The 16634-nt window shown below is 38.3% G+C and overlaps 1 protein-coding gene across 6 annotated transcripts in view; it reads left to right on the forward strand.

Annotated features, from left to right (window-relative positions):
- Positions 1–16634, forward strand: part of MRTFB (myocardin related transcription factor B) — a 76517-nt gene that overhangs the window by 44724 nt on the left and 15159 nt on the right. For all 6 annotated transcript variants that reach the window (XM_027684325.1, XM_027684327.1, XM_027684329.1 and 3 more), the window contains 8 exons: positions 3745–3810; positions 5158–5213; positions 5755–5830; positions 6844–7005; positions 7569–7753; positions 12808–12948; positions 14397–14644; positions 16162–16315. In XM_027684325.1, the coding sequence (XP_027540126.1) occupies positions 3745–3810; positions 5158–5213; positions 5755–5830; positions 6844–7005; positions 7569–7753; positions 12808–12948; positions 14397–14644; positions 16162–16315 (1088 nt within the window). The remainder of the gene's footprint in view (positions 1–3744; positions 3811–5157; positions 5214–5754; positions 5831–6843; positions 7006–7568; positions 7754–12807; positions 12949–14396; positions 14645–16161; positions 16316–16634) is intronic.

The raw sequence follows: 16634 nt of genomic DNA on the forward strand, positions 1-16634 counted from the left end.
GGTTTTAATCACAACTGCTTTCTATTTAGAAATTTTCTTTTCTTTAATAATACATCTGATTGCTCAGGATTTTATTTTTTTTTTAAATTTAGACACCAAACCTTTTTTTAATCTTCTTAATTTTGAGTTGATCACAAAAGCAAACATCTGGTTTTCATCCAGTTTTGTTTCTGTTTAACCTCCTTCCTCTGGTCAAGTCAAACTCTTCAATTATTATCTTCTTATACCATCTTTCTAACTATGAGTCATCTCTTCTTTCGTATTCCCCCTGCAGTGCTTCCCTATTAGTCATGCTACAGGCTGTCCTTTATTATGTAATCTATAAGTTCATGTTATTTATTTAGAAAGTGAATAACTGCACGTTCTGTATCTTCTCTATCTTCCCTTTTTTTTCAGTTTTCCCACAGTTCTTGTGACTTGTCCAGATACAGATGGGGCAGCTTCAAAATCCTGCCTGCTTTGCTTTGTGCTGCCCAGTGTAGGTTCCCAGATGCTGTGCAGGCAGGGAGTGTGAGGAGACAGGAGGGGTTGGTCACCTGGTTCTGCTGTGAAATGCTAAAGGCTCACAGCTGAGTGTGTGTGGTTTGTGTGCAGGTACATCCCTCCTGTTGTCACCCTTTTGCTGGGCTCCACTGCCTGTTCCCTGCTTAGACTGGACATTCTTTAGGTGTGGCTCAGTTTGGCTGCAAAGCTTAAGCCAAATGTCTGATCATAACTGAAGCCACAAATCCTAGATACAATACATTCAGAAATGACACAGCAGGGCTTCCCATCATCTGCATTTGGGAATACTGGTCATTACAACGTGTTCAGTAATAACATTCTTTCCCACTTGTGTTTACTAACATTGAAAGCTTAGGCAGCTACAGCTGAGCCAGCTACACCTACAAAATGGGGTTGTGAGAAAGCTTAGTAACAGAGACAGTCTGAGGAAAAAACATCTTAGAAATCAGAAATACCACCACAAATGCATTATTTCTGAATCGATTACTTGCCTGTTCTGTGTTGGTATATGAACCACAGCAGTACTGACAGTCCTGCACCTGCTCTAATATTGCCAGCATTCACTGTGTTCCACGGGATGAATTGAAAAAATTACTAATTCTAGTTTACTTACTGTGTCTGACATAATCGGCTTCACTGTGGACATCGCTGATGTTGGAGCAGGTCATTTTGCTTGAAGACTTTGGGCCTGAAATAAAGAGGCATATGTTTAAAACTGACCTGTAACTAGGTGAAAGGTTTGGCAGACACGTCTGTAGTGTGCTTGGTGTTCTAAGAAAGCCAAATGTAAGTGTGGTGTAACTTTGGACCAAATACAGCTGTACAGCATGGATGAGCAGGACATGGTTTTCTACCCCTGCCAGAGCTTTCTAGCTGTGTAAAAGAAAGCATAGTTTAAAGAACAAAAGAAAGACAAGTTTTAATCTAGTCAGAACCAAAAATATTGGGTCTGAATACAGTAGTCGTGCCACGCTGTTTATAAATTTTCTTTCACATGACTTGGGTGGGTAAGACTTGCTTAAGATTTTTACAGGGATTGTACATCTAGTTTGAAGGCAAACTCTGAGCTTGCTTGATTTTACTGGTTGTAAGCAAGGAAATCCAAAACAAGAACATACCCAAGATTTTTTGCTTTCCTGTAAACACCACACCAGTTAGTGACTGAGTCAGGGCTTTGTGTCAGTGATGTGGGAAGTTCTGAGAAGTATCCCCAGGGTTAAAAGCTTAACATTATATCATTAGACTGTATGCTTGAACTGCATTGCCATGGGAATGAATTTTTTAATGCATATTTGTAAACTAAAGCTTGTGGATTTGTAGAGTTGGATATCCATCCATAAATGTGTGTTTGCACACACTTAGTTGCATTTTTTTGGGTAGATTAGACCAAGTGGACTTGGACACCCACGTGGGTTTCTGCAGAAAGATTTGAACTTGCTCTGCCCACGCTGTGGCTTTGGTGGGAGTGTGGAACTGTCTGTGCTCCAGCCTGGGGAGGGCTCTGAGGGTCCAGCCCAGCCTGGGAGCTGGTGCCAGAGCCCAGGCAGCACACACTGCACCTGCTAGTGAGGGACACCTTAGGAAGAGGTCATGGCTTACTTGGAGACACGTGAAATTAAGGAGCACAAAAATGAACTATTATAAACTAATTCTTCAGATAACTTTTTACAGTCATATACTATTACTTGGAAAATACAATGCCCTACTTAAAGCAGGTATTTTTCAAGTTTCCAGAGGGACTCAGTACCTTTTGAATGATTTTTCATCAATTTACATGTTAGTGTTGTTATTTTTGCATTCTCTCATCTCTGTCCTTTGTAATTCTTGTGTCACAGTGTTGTAAAGTCTGAACAGATCAGCTGTGCCACAGCTCTAAGATGTTTGTATTTAAACTCTCAATGTTTGTGTGACATAAGAAAATAATGTCCTTGTTTTCAGGACTTGCTATTCCCGGTCTTAATGCTTTAGCCAGAGGAGTATCCTTCCTGTTCTGCAGAACAGGAAATAAGCTGGTTCCTTTTAAATTCTGGAAACAATGAACTTTGTCCTTAGCTTAATTTTTCAGAAATTACATTCATTTTGATGTTTTGGACAATGCATTAGCTTGTTTTGCTTCCTCGTGAAATACAATGGGAACAGCATACCATAATCATACATCCATAATAAGCTATCGAGTCTGAATTTAAGAATGTAAATATTACATCTTTAATGTATGTTTTCTCTTGACCCTCCCTTGTTCAGAAGATGAAATTGGGGTCATAGCTGTATGTGCCAAAGAGATAGTGAAGCACTATGATAAATTGATACAGAAACAAGGGGAAGGGAACAGTAGGAGAAAGAAACAACTATTTTTTTTCCTTATTATTTCTTTTCCCTGGAAAAATTTACAAAAAAGCCATAATTTTTGAAAACACAAGGCTTTTATGTCTATATCCTCCCCCAGGTTTTGTGGTTCCTGATATAGTATGCAATGTGTCACACTGGTTGCTCACACAGTAACAATGAGAAACTGTATTTTATTAAATGTAACGAAACATAAGAAGTTACCTCTGAAACTTTATAAACAGTTTTGTCATGTTTGACAGTATTGGATTTATTTTTCCCTTGAAGTAATTATGCTAACACTTAGTCTGGAAAACAGCATTTTCTGACGTTCAGAGAGAGGATAAGGCCTGTTTCTGATTGTGTTGCTTTTTTCATGTTTTTAAATAAGCCAGATAAAATCTGACTTCTCTTCAGTTTCTTGTGTTTCAGCAAGGTTTATTTAAATGTACAATCAGCCTTTATATTAAAAAAAAATCCTTAAGAAAAAAACATCAACCAAACATGTACAGCTTTTCTTCTGAAATGCTCTGGAACCACGATTTCTGTTTCAGCAGTGAGGTCTCAGAAGATTGGCTTAGGACATGTAATAAGGCTCTGGAATCATTATGTGTTGCAATTTATGGTATAAACTCTTCTTACCTCACTGTTTTTTTGATGTATGCTTAATATCCCTTACAGTGCCCAGCTGATGGGAACAGTGATGTGTGTGAAATGCAGCCCCGCTGTCAGTTGTGCCCACAGAGCAGCAAACTCTGCTGTAAGGGTGGATTGGGAGTCACTGCTCTGAACTGTGTGAACAGCAGGTCTTAGGGGTGACTGTCAGGTCTGAATAGACAGAGCATATTTCTGAAGTTGAACTCCGTGGGGTTTTGCACTTTCTGTGCTCACATGGGAATCAATGTTTTCTTTTGTCAGTACTTCAGCTGAGGCTGCAACAGAGACGGACACGAGAACAGCTGGTGGACCAGGGCATCATGCCACGTAAGACTTGTGTTATTTCTAGTCATTTGTATTTCAATACTGTAGGACTTTTGAACTGAACATATAAAATAATGAAGATAAGAGTCATTAAAAATAACATCAGCATTTGAAAAGACTCGTGGAATCCTTTTGATAACCTCCATGAGCATGCAGTAAATTCATCACGTTACCTCATGTTTCGGCAGTTGTGAGGAAAACTAAAGGATTTGGAGACGTAGTCTGATTCTCCTTTTATTTTCTTTATTTAAATAATTATGACTAATTTACTAAATAAACTGAATTACATAATTGAGTGGACATTAGTAACAAAGCCAGCTTTAAAGAGTAGGATGGCAAGGGCTGCCAAACAAATTGAGGCGTGCACAGAAAGCATCGAGAATCCGCAAGTGGACAGTGTGGAATGAGACTGGGCACAAGATAATAGGTCCAAATTGTCAAGAGATTCAACTGTGAAAAGTGATTTTAATCAAAAGCAAACAAAAACCCCAGCCATTGAAACATACCAAAATTATGGCAAGTGATTAAAAATAGCCCAGTGTGCACTGGTGAATCATAGCTTGAAAGCACAGTGTCTTACAGCAAATCTGTTCTTGAAGCTTTCTGGGTGTGCAGCAGACCTGGGACTGCTTTGCTAAAGCATCTTCACCCCCCAGGCCTGTAGTGCTGATTACCTTCAGGAACAGAACAATGTGTTTGCTTTTGAGTGAAATCTGGGAAAAAAACTTCTAAACCATCAGAGAGTGTTAAAGGTTTTGTGCTGTGGTATCTCCTCTGCCAAAAGCATGGCAATTCAGATGGATTGTGCCTGCTGCTGCTTCACCCTTCCAGCAATTCAGTTGAGATGAAGCACTCTACAGTTTATGTTATTTCTAGCTGAGTAGTGATTTTTACTCTTTTGGGTTATTTAGCAGCTAACCATCATTCTGTTTTCTAATCTGAACATTTAAGGTCTCTATATTTTTTTTTAAATCAGCACCAATAGTTCCTAAGGGACAGTCCAGTTCTCTCTAATAACAGCAAGTGTGAGCTATGGTCAGACAGTAAATACAGTATTTATGAAACGGTATTTTGGCATTCTGAACCTTACCAAATACAATTTCTACTGTGGAACTGTGTTGGTAAACAAACACATAGTGACAAAGTGAACTGTTATGTGGTAATATCTGTATTCTGTATAGGAGTATTGCTCACATGTAGGTGAACCCAACTAGCACGAATCAGATGTAAGCCTGGTCAGATGCAAACACGACTCTGAGGTGGTGGGAAACACCCATGCACACGCACTGATTAGGATATTTCTTTTGGAAATCACTGCTGCCATTTTTAACTCTTACTCTCCCTTCACAGCTTTGAAAAGTCCAGCTGCATTCCATGAGCAGATCAAGAGCCTGGAGCGAGCCAGGGTAAACCACTCTGTGTAAACTTTTGATTAACATCTGGAAATGGATAGTCAGTTGTGTGTGATACTAAATTCTCTAAGTACATGGAAAATTAGCACTACAGTAATAACGTGCTTTTATCTTGGAAGAATTCATTAAAATAAAATATGGGTGTCAAATCTGAGAGGAACTTTCCTAAACCTTCACAGATCAGGGTGGGTGATAAACTTGTGGTCACAATGTAATGCTCCCCCCAGTTAAGGATGGGATACTTGGGTAAATTGTGCTTGTGCAGTATTTCTGTAGCAAATCTGTACTGTTGTGATTATATGGTGGTATGGGATCAAATCCAGCAACATTCCCAACTTGTTTGGGGAAGGCAGAAATTCATTAGCCCTGCTTAACTGATAGGAAAACAAAAAAGCAAAACGAACCCCATATTCTGACAGTGGTGTCCACCCATCTGCATGAAAGAGCACAAGTCGCTGACTGGAGATATGGGATTTATCAAACTTTGATTTTTCTAGTAAACAGCAGTTAATGCCATTTCCTCCTTTCTTCTAAGACTGAAAATTTCCTGAAGCACAAGATCCGCAGCCGGCCGGACCGCTCGGAGCTGGTCAGGATGCACATCCTGGAAGGTACGGCCAGCTCTGGGCCCCTGAGCTGCTGCACGAGGGGCTCCTGTGCACTCACTTGTCCCACTGAATTACACTTCAAAGGCAGTTATTTCTGAAGGTTTAGTTGCTCTGTTTCTGTCTGCAGTGTATTTGTTTGCTATTGGATATTGCTCTTATTCTCTAATGGTAATTATATACCATGGTCTGTATGGAATGCTTGTAGTGCTTCAGTTCTTACTCATGCCCTAAAATGATCTGACAGTCTTGTGCTTCCCCCTTCATAAAACCTTTAGAATATAAATATAATAATATAAAACCTATTGAACCTTTAATAAATGACTGTTACCCTGCTATGTTAACTTTCCTTGTTGCTCAGTCACTGGAAACAAGTCTCTTTATGAATGGGGCTGCATTACTGTGTTTCCCCATAACCTTGCCAAATACAGAGATTACCAAATAACCATAAGCCAAGTGAATTTAATAGCCATTATTTTTCAAAACATGCATTTGAATATTCAATCCTGATAGGAGCTTTCACATTGATAGATCACATCCATATTGACAATCTCCATAATTTCACTGAAAAGTGGTTTTGAAGCCTCAAATTTGTGCTAGAAGCTATTTTTAAAGGTAAACTTTTACAGAAATTTGTGAAGAGAGAATCCAAAAATCAATGGATTAATTAAATTATACCGCAACTCACACTGGTAAACCATTAGAGCAGCAAAGGTTCCAGATTATAACAGGCATTTGTTGTTTTATATTCTCTGCTTTGTTGTTGGACATTATACAGATGTTTACCAAAGGTATTACTGCTGTTAAGAAGAGATTACATTTCTAGAAAAACACAATCATGGGGATAAACAACATCTACTCATATGATCTTACTTTTGCTTACTAATTTGAGAATTTTCAGAACACTAATGGGCTGTTTTTGATAAAAGTGGGATGGTTGTTGCAAAGGCAGGAGAGCGTTGTTTGTCATGGAACTGGGGAAAGGTTGGAGCAGGAGGTTTAACGCCGTGTCCTTGCAGAGACGGTTGCAGAGCCTTCTCTCCAGGCCACTCAGATGAAGCTGAAGAGAGCTCGCCTGGCAGATGATCTCAATGAGAAGATTGCTCAGAGACCTGGCCCTATGGAACTGGTAGAAAAAAATATTCTTCCTGTAGACTCCAGTGTTAAAGAAGCTATTATAGGCAAGTAGAAATCCCACAGCTTCTGTTCCTTATCCCCAGGGCATTGTGGAAAACAATCATTGAACTCCTGAGGGCAAAGTTCGGCAGAAGGAAACATATGCTAAGTTTGTTACTATTTATTCTCTCAGCTTCTGAGTCCTAAACTCTGTCATCATTTAATTAAAGTCATCCTATTTTTATTGGAAACTTGTAAGTTATATATATATATAGCTGGAGTATAGTACTGTCTTGGAAAAGCACTGATTTAGTACAAAGTAATGGCAGAGCTGTGGCCAATGCTCAGTGTGTTGGAGGTGTCTGTGTGCACTCCACATGTGCTGAACAGACCTTTTAATCTCTTACTAAAACCACTCCAGCTACACGCTTGGTTTTATCCATTCCTTGCATATGATTTAATATGGCTGTCATTGTATTAAAAACACAATAAATACGTAGGCACCGTAAGTTTAGGCTGCTGAAAACTGATCATTTTCCAGCAGTTGGCTAATTCTGCTATGAATGTCTAAATCTAATTTATACAACCAAAAAAATGTGGTTTGTTTGTTTCTTTGTAAACATTCTAGCAGTTGGACAAGAGAATTATCCTCAAGCTTTGGATGATTTTTCATTTGATGAAGACAGCAGTGATGCTTTATCACCAGATCAGCCAGCCAGCCAAGAATCCCAGGGTTCAGCAGCTTCCCCTGGTGAGCCAAAAACCAGTGACTCACCATCACCTATAACCCCAAATGCTGCTACATCAACACAGGTACAGCTTTTAAATGTTTAAATCTTCACAGTGTGTGTTTGATCTGGAGCTACAGAAATGGGGCATGGTTTCACATGGAATGAATCCATGTGCTGCTGCAGAGGGGGCCTGGGACTCCCTTTTCTGTTTGGGAGTGCCCAGACTGGAGCCCTGGCTTAGCCCTTGGCAGTGATGAAATTCCCATAGACTGTAGTGAAGCCATAAATTCCCTGAAATTCATTATGACCCATAGAAGATCTGCAGCTTTCCCAGAAGTTGTTTGAAAGGTCATGGCCATGGTTTACTCCAGCTGTTATTGATTACTTTATGTCTGTCTTCATTCTGAGCAAGGGCTTGAACTCATTAGAATTAAATTGAGCTGAAACAACAGTTGACGTCAGTTCCATTATCTTCACAAAAGTCCATAAAAAAAGGTTTCCCACAGAATTTAAATATTCTTTCTTATAGTTCTAAAATAGTGCCTAAGGAATTTTCTGTTTAAGAAATGAAAATGACATTTATGTTGATTGTTCTATGAAGTTTTTAGTATTCTCTCGAGTTACTTACAAAGAAAGGAAAATAACTGTGTCATGGCAGATAAAATGTTGTCTTTAAAGTAGATTTAAATGTGTGAAGATTTGAAGGGCAATGAATTTGAATGAAAACAACTGTTTTCACAAAGAAATGTGAAAGAGAACTCTTTGTGGAACAGTTTAATTTTTATGATTTTAAATGGACAGTGACATCACCTACCCTGTCTTTAAATACATTATAAAAGTGCTGATGCAAAATAATTAGTAAAAACAGTAATGAAACATCAGGTGCTACAAATTAATTTCTTTTATCTTCTGTGAGCTACTGAAAGCACAGATTTACCTGGATGCTTTCTAGGGTATCTTGTACAGTGCTTGCTTCACAGGTGTTTATCTTCACCTTGGAGTTCATCAGTAAGTTTATTCATTAATGACAGACCCTGTTTATTTACAGGTTACTGTGTTTACCTTTAATAGATTATTCCTGATGTTTTCTGTCATACCTCAGCTAGTCATTTTAAACTCACTAAGAGCAGTTAAGAAGAGAAGGCTTTGCTTTTAACTGGATTTCTGCAGCTGGGCAAGTCCTGACCCTGAGCTCCCGTGTCTCTCAGTCAGCCCGTTTTCCTGATGTACATAAACAAAAGCAGCTGTATTATCACACAAAAATAATTTATGTTTCAGATTGATGCATTTTACTGTTCTATTCAAGTTTATACTTCAGTAAATATTTTAGTAGAAAGACTTGTTTTTTCGTCATAGCATTATATATATGAGGTGACTTACAAATTATGTCAATGTAATAATATTGCCCTCAGCTTTGTGTACTTGCTCCTCTGAAGGCCATATTGTCTTGATGACCATGGACAATTGGCAACTGAGTAGTTCAGGGTCTGGAATTGCTCTCCCTGGTTTTCTTATTACCACTAGATAGAAAAAGTATTGCAAAGTTCATGTTCAAAACCAATGCTGGACACTAAGTATGGCACTACCATTCTAATTGGGTTTCATGTTGAGAGAATATAATTTGTGTTGAATAAATTGAAAACAAACCACATGAAATTAGATTCCTAAGTAACGAGTTAGGTTCCTAATGGAGAGTTAAATAAAAACACTCGAAGTAATACAAGCCAAAAGCTTTTCAAGTAGGAAGCATAAAGAGATACGTGATTACAGAAACAAAGTAACAGAGCACTTGAATGTGATTGAAAAAGCACTTCAGATAGAACTTCAGTCCTTTGCTTATGGATTTCATGAGGTATTACAGCCACTTCTGTGAGAAGAGCAATATGAGAAGTTGCTCTTTTGCAGAATAAAACAGATGCTTACCTTGTTGTTCCTTCTGAAATAAAGAACAACAGCCCAGCAGGTCTCTGCAGGAGATGTGCCTGCGAATTGCTCCTTTATTCTTTTAATTTCCTCTCATAAATTTTAAATTTTATTACAATAAAAATTAAAAAAGCATGTTTTGAAAGCAGTGGAGCATAGCCAGAGTTCTTTGCAAGGCTTCCTCCTCTGCACATTTCCAGACCTCAGAGGACGTAACATAACTTTGAGAACTTCAGCTCTTGTTGACTGGTGACCTAAAACTTGCTTTAACCCACTGTATTTGCATCTGGGAAGGATTAGGCATTGTAACCACACTCTAAACAGATCAAATTGTGGTGCTCACAATTCACAGGACATTAAAACAGCTCTCTTCAAACCAGCTGAAGTGTTTTGCTTGATGGCACAGAATATAATGACTGTTTTCTTAATACAGTCACTGTAGCTTGTTGACCTGCTAGATGCTTGTTTGCATCCAGCAGAAAAGGTGCAGAAATCATATTACCTGAAAAGAGGGATCTATTCAAATGAAATAATTGTTAGTTTATGCAGTAATCAAGTTAAGAAGTCAAGACCTGTTAAATTCAGTTTTTTGAATTTGAAGGCGTGTAAAGTAAATTATATGCATGGTTCATTACCTCATCTGACACTTGCAGGTAAAACTGGGAAGTCTGTTAAAAGCTTTTGTTTTATGTAGCCATTAATCCTTCATTGGTCAGGATAACAACTAATGTAAGGAAAAAGTAATTTACTTTGGCAAGAGGAGAATGTTAAACACCACGATTTTCACACAAAGTGAATTAAAGAGGTGATTTATTTTTTGGTGGTGGATGGTTTTATTGTTGTTGTTTTGGTTTTGTTTGGTTGGGTTTTTCTAATTTACTAACTTTTCCAGTTTTCAGAGTTTTGTTGTGCTGTCATCATGGATTTGTTTTCATAGCCTATAAAGATTAGCTCAATATGTTTGAAGTCAAGTTATTAATTTGGGTTCAAGAAGGATCAGAATGATGAATAGTAAAAGATTATGTAATGAATAAGCTGAAGTAGCAAACATTTAAAATGCCTTTTAATTGGGTCTTCATGAAGAGAAAATTGAAGAAATAGAAAATCACGAGGTCATTAGAATTCCTCTGTGCTTTATGGTAATATGGTACATGACACTTTGATTTAAAGACAAACTAAGTGCTTTTTTAAATTGTACTGCTGTAACTAGAATATGCCTTTTAAACTTGATAGCGACAGGAGTGCAGGATGTTGGAATACAGCATCCAGAACCCTTTTTCAAAGGCTAAGTCCCTCTAACATCCCCTGGCAATTCTTGTGCAAGTCCAGCAAATAACAGACACTGTGTAGATACCAGATGCTTTCCAAAGCAAACACTTTGAAACTTGGAGATAAAAATAGAGACCTTTGTATCCTTAGCCCACCACCATAGACTGACACAACCCCAGGACAGGCACGTGCACAATGTTTCACTGACAGGGCACATTAAATCTTTAAGTCCTTTGTGGTACAATCCCATGGAAGAATAACAGAGTATGGGAAGAAATGAACTGGGGAGAAGTACCTGTTGGACTTAATTAGAGTGCAAGTTTTAGAATTAATTTCGAAGGGATGTTTACTGATAGGAATATACAGAAAAAAGAAGGGGCTTTTATAAAAGGAACATTGTACTAGGTGATCTAACTACTTTCTTAAACAATGGAAATGCAACTGATCTCATCTGTCTGGATTTAATACTGTATGATATTAAACACTAGCAAAACTGAAGATGGAGATTACCAGAAATGAGACACAAAGGGAATTTTTGGGTTGAAAGGAAATTGGTAATAGTGTCTATGGGAGTTGATCTGGGGACATTCTGGTTTCAGGTTACCATTAACAACCTTGACGTAAGAATGGGTCACCTAACAAAAGTAGGAAGCATAGTCAGCACACAGTTGGATTGTTATTATGCAGAAAGAGTTGGCTGATGTGGCTTTTAGGAGAGAAATGGAATTGCAATAGAATGGAATAGTTCTTAAAAAGAAAAATCCGCAAAGCCTCTCCTTCCAATGCCAAAGACTCCCGAGGAAACTGGGGCAGGAGGCAGTTTGGGTGCAGTGTTTGCCAGTGACTGTGAGCTGCTGGGGACTTCTCTATAAAATCACAAGTGTGTCAGAAGAGATAATTCCACTAGAAGTGTTAATGCCACTGTAAGGATCCAGTGAGAGCCTACATGGAATATCCTGTACGTTTCCAGTTACTTATATCCAGGAAAGACTAAGGAAAACTAACACAGTTACCTGTAACAGGTAAGGATGATCAGAGGATGAAAAATGTCTTTGTGAGAAAAGAATAAAAATTCATTCATATGTCTGGGATCACAAGGGCTGAGATCTGTTTATGTACAGAGTCTATATCCCATCAGAGGGATATTCATCACAGAAGGAAATTTTAAGGTTTTAAATCAGAAAACAATTTCAGTTCAGTAAAAATTGATATGACAAATTTAAGCTGAGCAAAGTTTGATTTTAATGTAGGAAAACTCTGGGGAGTTTTCTGGTAGGTATAGTGGTGCCAGGAAAAAAATAATAATAAAGTTCTAAGCCTATATGAAATTATAGTAAGTTTATGGAAAAATTACACACATGATGTTTGTAACATCGAGGGAACAAACTCCTGGGTTGTACCTGCACAGTATCTTGCACTTGTGCTGGCAGTCAGGTACAGAAATGCACCTCCTGGCAGTTAGAGGTGGGGTTCTGTGAAAGTATATAGGAATCAGTGTCTTCAAAATACACCTGCTGTGCTGCTGCTGAAACAAGAAGTTTGTTTGCCTGTGTTGATGTCTGACCTTCATGAAAGCGATGCTTATCTGGCAGTACTTGTTTGGGTGCTAAGATCCTCCTTGTGTACACAAGATTCTGACTTCATAGGCAGAAAAAATACTGAAAGCCTCAAATTTATAGTGATAAAGCACTGTTTCCTTAGCAAACTAAAGAGTCAAGGTAAGAAACTGGTTTATTTACTATGTTTGAAGTGTGCCAAAATGTGCTTCATAGAATACTTGTAGGCAGGTACATGAAAGAGTTCTGTTTTCACCATTCCTTCTAAAAATATTTTGTGAATTTGCCATGATAGTAAATTGTCTTAACCTTTTCACCTTTTTTTCAGTTATTCAGGTGATGGATGTTTTTAATGTTTCTCTTTTTCCTTATATTTTTTTAATACTAGTATCCACCTTTAACCTCTCCAGTTCCTGAATTTCTCAAAACTCCCTCAACAATCGAACAGCACGTCACACGTTCCACTGCTGCCACCACCCTGACCACAAACACTGTCTCTGCAGCAAAGCCTGGGCCAACCTTAGTGAAGGTGGGTACTGTACCCTTGGCATCTGAGGGCAACATTCCTTATCTGTGTCCTTTTCCAGTGCTGTGTTTAATGGAAAAGTCCATGAGTAACGTTAGAGTGCCTGTAGCTAACAATTAACTTCTGCCAGTGGTCAGGGGACACACGGGGTTGGTGACTCAAAGCTTTTGTGTGCTAAGGTCAAGTAACACTTGTAGGGACCAGCTCATTACTCCAAGAGGTCCTTGCAGTACAGCTGGCAGATGTTTTCATGCAGAATTATGCATTACATTGCTTATGGAAGCAATTTTTAAGAAATAAGGACAGTACTGACTTTTGACTTTCTATTGGTGAAATGAATCTCTTCTAACCTAGTTCTGTATGGAGAATAATTTAATAGGATTTTGCATTCATAGTCGATATAATCAAACTGGTGAAAAGCATTGCCCCTTTTCCAGAACTATTTTCTTAGCTGATTTAATGTATAAGCAGAAGGCATGAGAGAAGTTACTGTATCCTTCTATTTTAATATCTGAAGAACATACTCAGTTCTCTTTCTGCACTGACCTGGCCAGCAGCATGGAGAACCATTTCAAATACAGTTAGGGGTTTGTGTTAGAAGATGTCTGCAATGTTTCATTTCAGTAACTTTGCTCTCTTCAGCTGTGTAATGCATATATGTATGTAGACTTCTACTAACTACCTGAAATGAGCTCAGTTCATTTACCAGGATGACCTCTAGTCGTGAATTTCTAGTATAAATGTGGTTATATCCTTTGAAATCACTGGACTTGTGATTTCAGCTTAATGCAGTACCCTAATGACAAATTCAGATATCCCCCAAAACAGGCTGTGTGTGTAATAAAGGTGCATAGATCAACACAGCATTTCTGTATGACCTGATACCTTCTGTATGACTTGGTAACTGCCTTCCATTTTTCACTGTAATTAATTTGGAAGAGCTTGTAAAGGAAGAGAATTTTCCACTTGAGCAGATATTGCTAATAAAGATATTGCTGAAAGTTTTGTAAGAGTAATCCGTTCATAGGACTGTCTGTCCATGCTTTTAATCAAGACCTCTAAGTACCTCACATGTTTAAAGATGGGCTTTAAGGTCCTGGCTTTTACTTGTACAAAGTGCTGGGTGGCTTTGAATTACCTGTTTAAGAACAAGGCCTCTTTGCAGTGACAGGTCATGACTGGTAGAATCCCCTACCTTCATTTGTGCTATCTATTAAAAACCAGTCACAAACTGTGTCTTGGTGACTCCTCCTTGTGCAAGGTATCAGCCAGCTGCAGTTCATTAACCTTCCAAGGATGGGAGATGGTTCTTTTGGGGAGGTTTGCAGGGATAATTGTGTTCAGCAGCTCTTTGCAGTGAATGTGCTCAGCGTGCCTTATCTCTGCACCAGGCATAACTGCTTTAAATGACATCTGTTGTAGCTCTTTCAATCTTTTCCATCCATAAACAGCAAAGCCACCCAAAGAACCCAAATGATAAACATCGGAGCAAGAAATGTAAAGAACCCAAGCCAAGGGTGAAAAAATTGAAGTATCATCAATATATTCCACCTGATCAGAAAGGTGAGAAAAATGAGCCACAGATGGACTCCAACTATGCTCGTCTGCTACAACAGCAGCAACTGTTTTTGCAGCTGCAGATCCTGAGCCAACAGCAACAACACTACAACTACCAGACAATTCTGCCTGCACCACTGAAGTATGTGAAGCATTGTTTGTGTCCTTTACAGAAAAGACATTTACATCAGTTATAGGCTTAGTGCTTTACAAGGAAATGTGGTTTGCAATTGTTGAGATCGTTGGAACCCAAGAAAACTTAAATGGCATTTTGCATCCCTGGGGGTATTATTTGCCTCATTTAACAAGGTGATGAGATGGTTCTCTTGTTAAAATACTCCTGAAGTCTGATAAGCCTTGAAGTGGTCATAGTTTTTTTTGTGTTTCATGGAAACAGAACCTCTTACCTGTCAGATGCATTTTTTCTGACGAGATGAATATTTGAAACTCCAAAGTTTTGACACCATTGTCATTCGAATATGTCGTAGGTAGGCAGAGCAGAAGAGAAGGTTACAGTGTCTTTTACAATGACACATACTATTATTGTGGCGTTATTTTCTTTTTACATCAGTTTCACAACACTTTCTTGCAGTTTACAATAAGACATAACAGTCATTTTAAATTAGGTAAGATCTGTATATTGTTTATAGCCTCATCTCTAATGCTTATATGATTCCTCATCAGTGTTGATCTTTAGCACTGAACAGTGAGAAGTATACTTGCTGATTTATAGGCAGAAGCAGTCAGAAAAATAAATGTTTAAAGAGTTGCCAGCACCCCATAGCAGAATGAGAAGCTGACTATCTGCAGTTTCATTCTCATCATCTAAGACCAGTCATTTCCTAGAAGTGCTTAAAGTGTAACATGCCACAGTCACACAACTCCAAATTAAATGACTTTCAACTGTTTTTTAAATGAGTTTTCACTCAGTTATTTCTCCTCAGCAAGTGAGGCTCAAAAAGTTAAAGCTGCCATCTGTGGTTGTATTTATAATTACCATGTATCCTAACATTTGGCCTAGTGGTGTTTCTGCCTGCTTACCCACGCTTCTTCTGTTCCATTTACTGACATTTCAGAAACATTTCTGCAGAAATCAGCTGAACCAAATAAAAGAGCTGACTTATGGTACCCAGTGTAAATGATGGCATTTTTAATGTTTTTACCATTACTTTGAGATCTTTGTACGAGATTCTTCTTTTGAGTACAGCTGGTAAAAATACATCTTCAAAGTAAACTGCCTTACTATGTATGAACATTGGACACATATGTAGGGTTGATACACAGAGTTGAGTATTGTGGGGTTTTTTTATTGGTGCCAAACAAAAAACTAAGTAATGGTCCTAGCTGATGATTAATTTGTATAACTTGAGTTTGCAGTCCATAGTATCCTTCGAGGATACCATGACAACAATCAAAACTATGAAGCATAAATTAGTACACTTAACTGCTCAGAAAATAAAATATCAACATACTACTCTGTTATGTTTTCTTGTCTTTTTTGTCTTACATTTAATGGTAATGTCTTATGTTAAATATGTACTTGTAAAAAAAGTTAATTTGTCCATTAGCTTGCTAGACGTTAGATTGAGAATTTCTTGGTTGAAAACATAATATAATTAGCATTGACATTATTGCCCCTCTTTTTCTTATTACTCGAAGGCCACTGAATGACAAACAGAGTAACAACGGGAACACGCCACTGAACACTCTGAACAACAGCACCCCCACGTCAGCTGCCAGCTCCCCCAGGCAGAACAGCAGCGTTCCCAGCAGGAAACCTGGGCCTCTGCCTTCCAGCCTGGACGACTTGAAGGTAAAAGATCAGAGGGATCTGTCCATTCCTGTGCGTTACTGTGGGGCATTACTTGCAAACTGTGACTGTCAAGAATGTGCTCAGTTGTTGTTACCAATGAAAACTGTGTTTTCCTCCTAACTGATTAGAATAAGTGTCACGTTTTTCATACACAACTCTTCTGAACTTAAAATATTTAATATAGCTTCCTCACATGCATATGTTCTAGAAATGACATTTCTTTCCCAAAGAATTAGAAGAGGAAGGATATTAGACACATTGTATAGTACCTCATTTTGATCCCTTGGGTAAACTATAAGGTTCACTTCATGTGATGTTT

This window comes from Neopelma chrysocephalum, unplaced genomic scaffold, assembly GCF_003984885.1.
Source record: "Neopelma chrysocephalum unplaced genomic scaffold, ASM398488v2 Primary Assembly neopelma1_65c, whole genome shotgun sequence".
Lineage (NCBI taxonomy): Eukaryota > Metazoa > Chordata > Aves > Passeriformes > Pipridae > Neopelma > Neopelma chrysocephalum.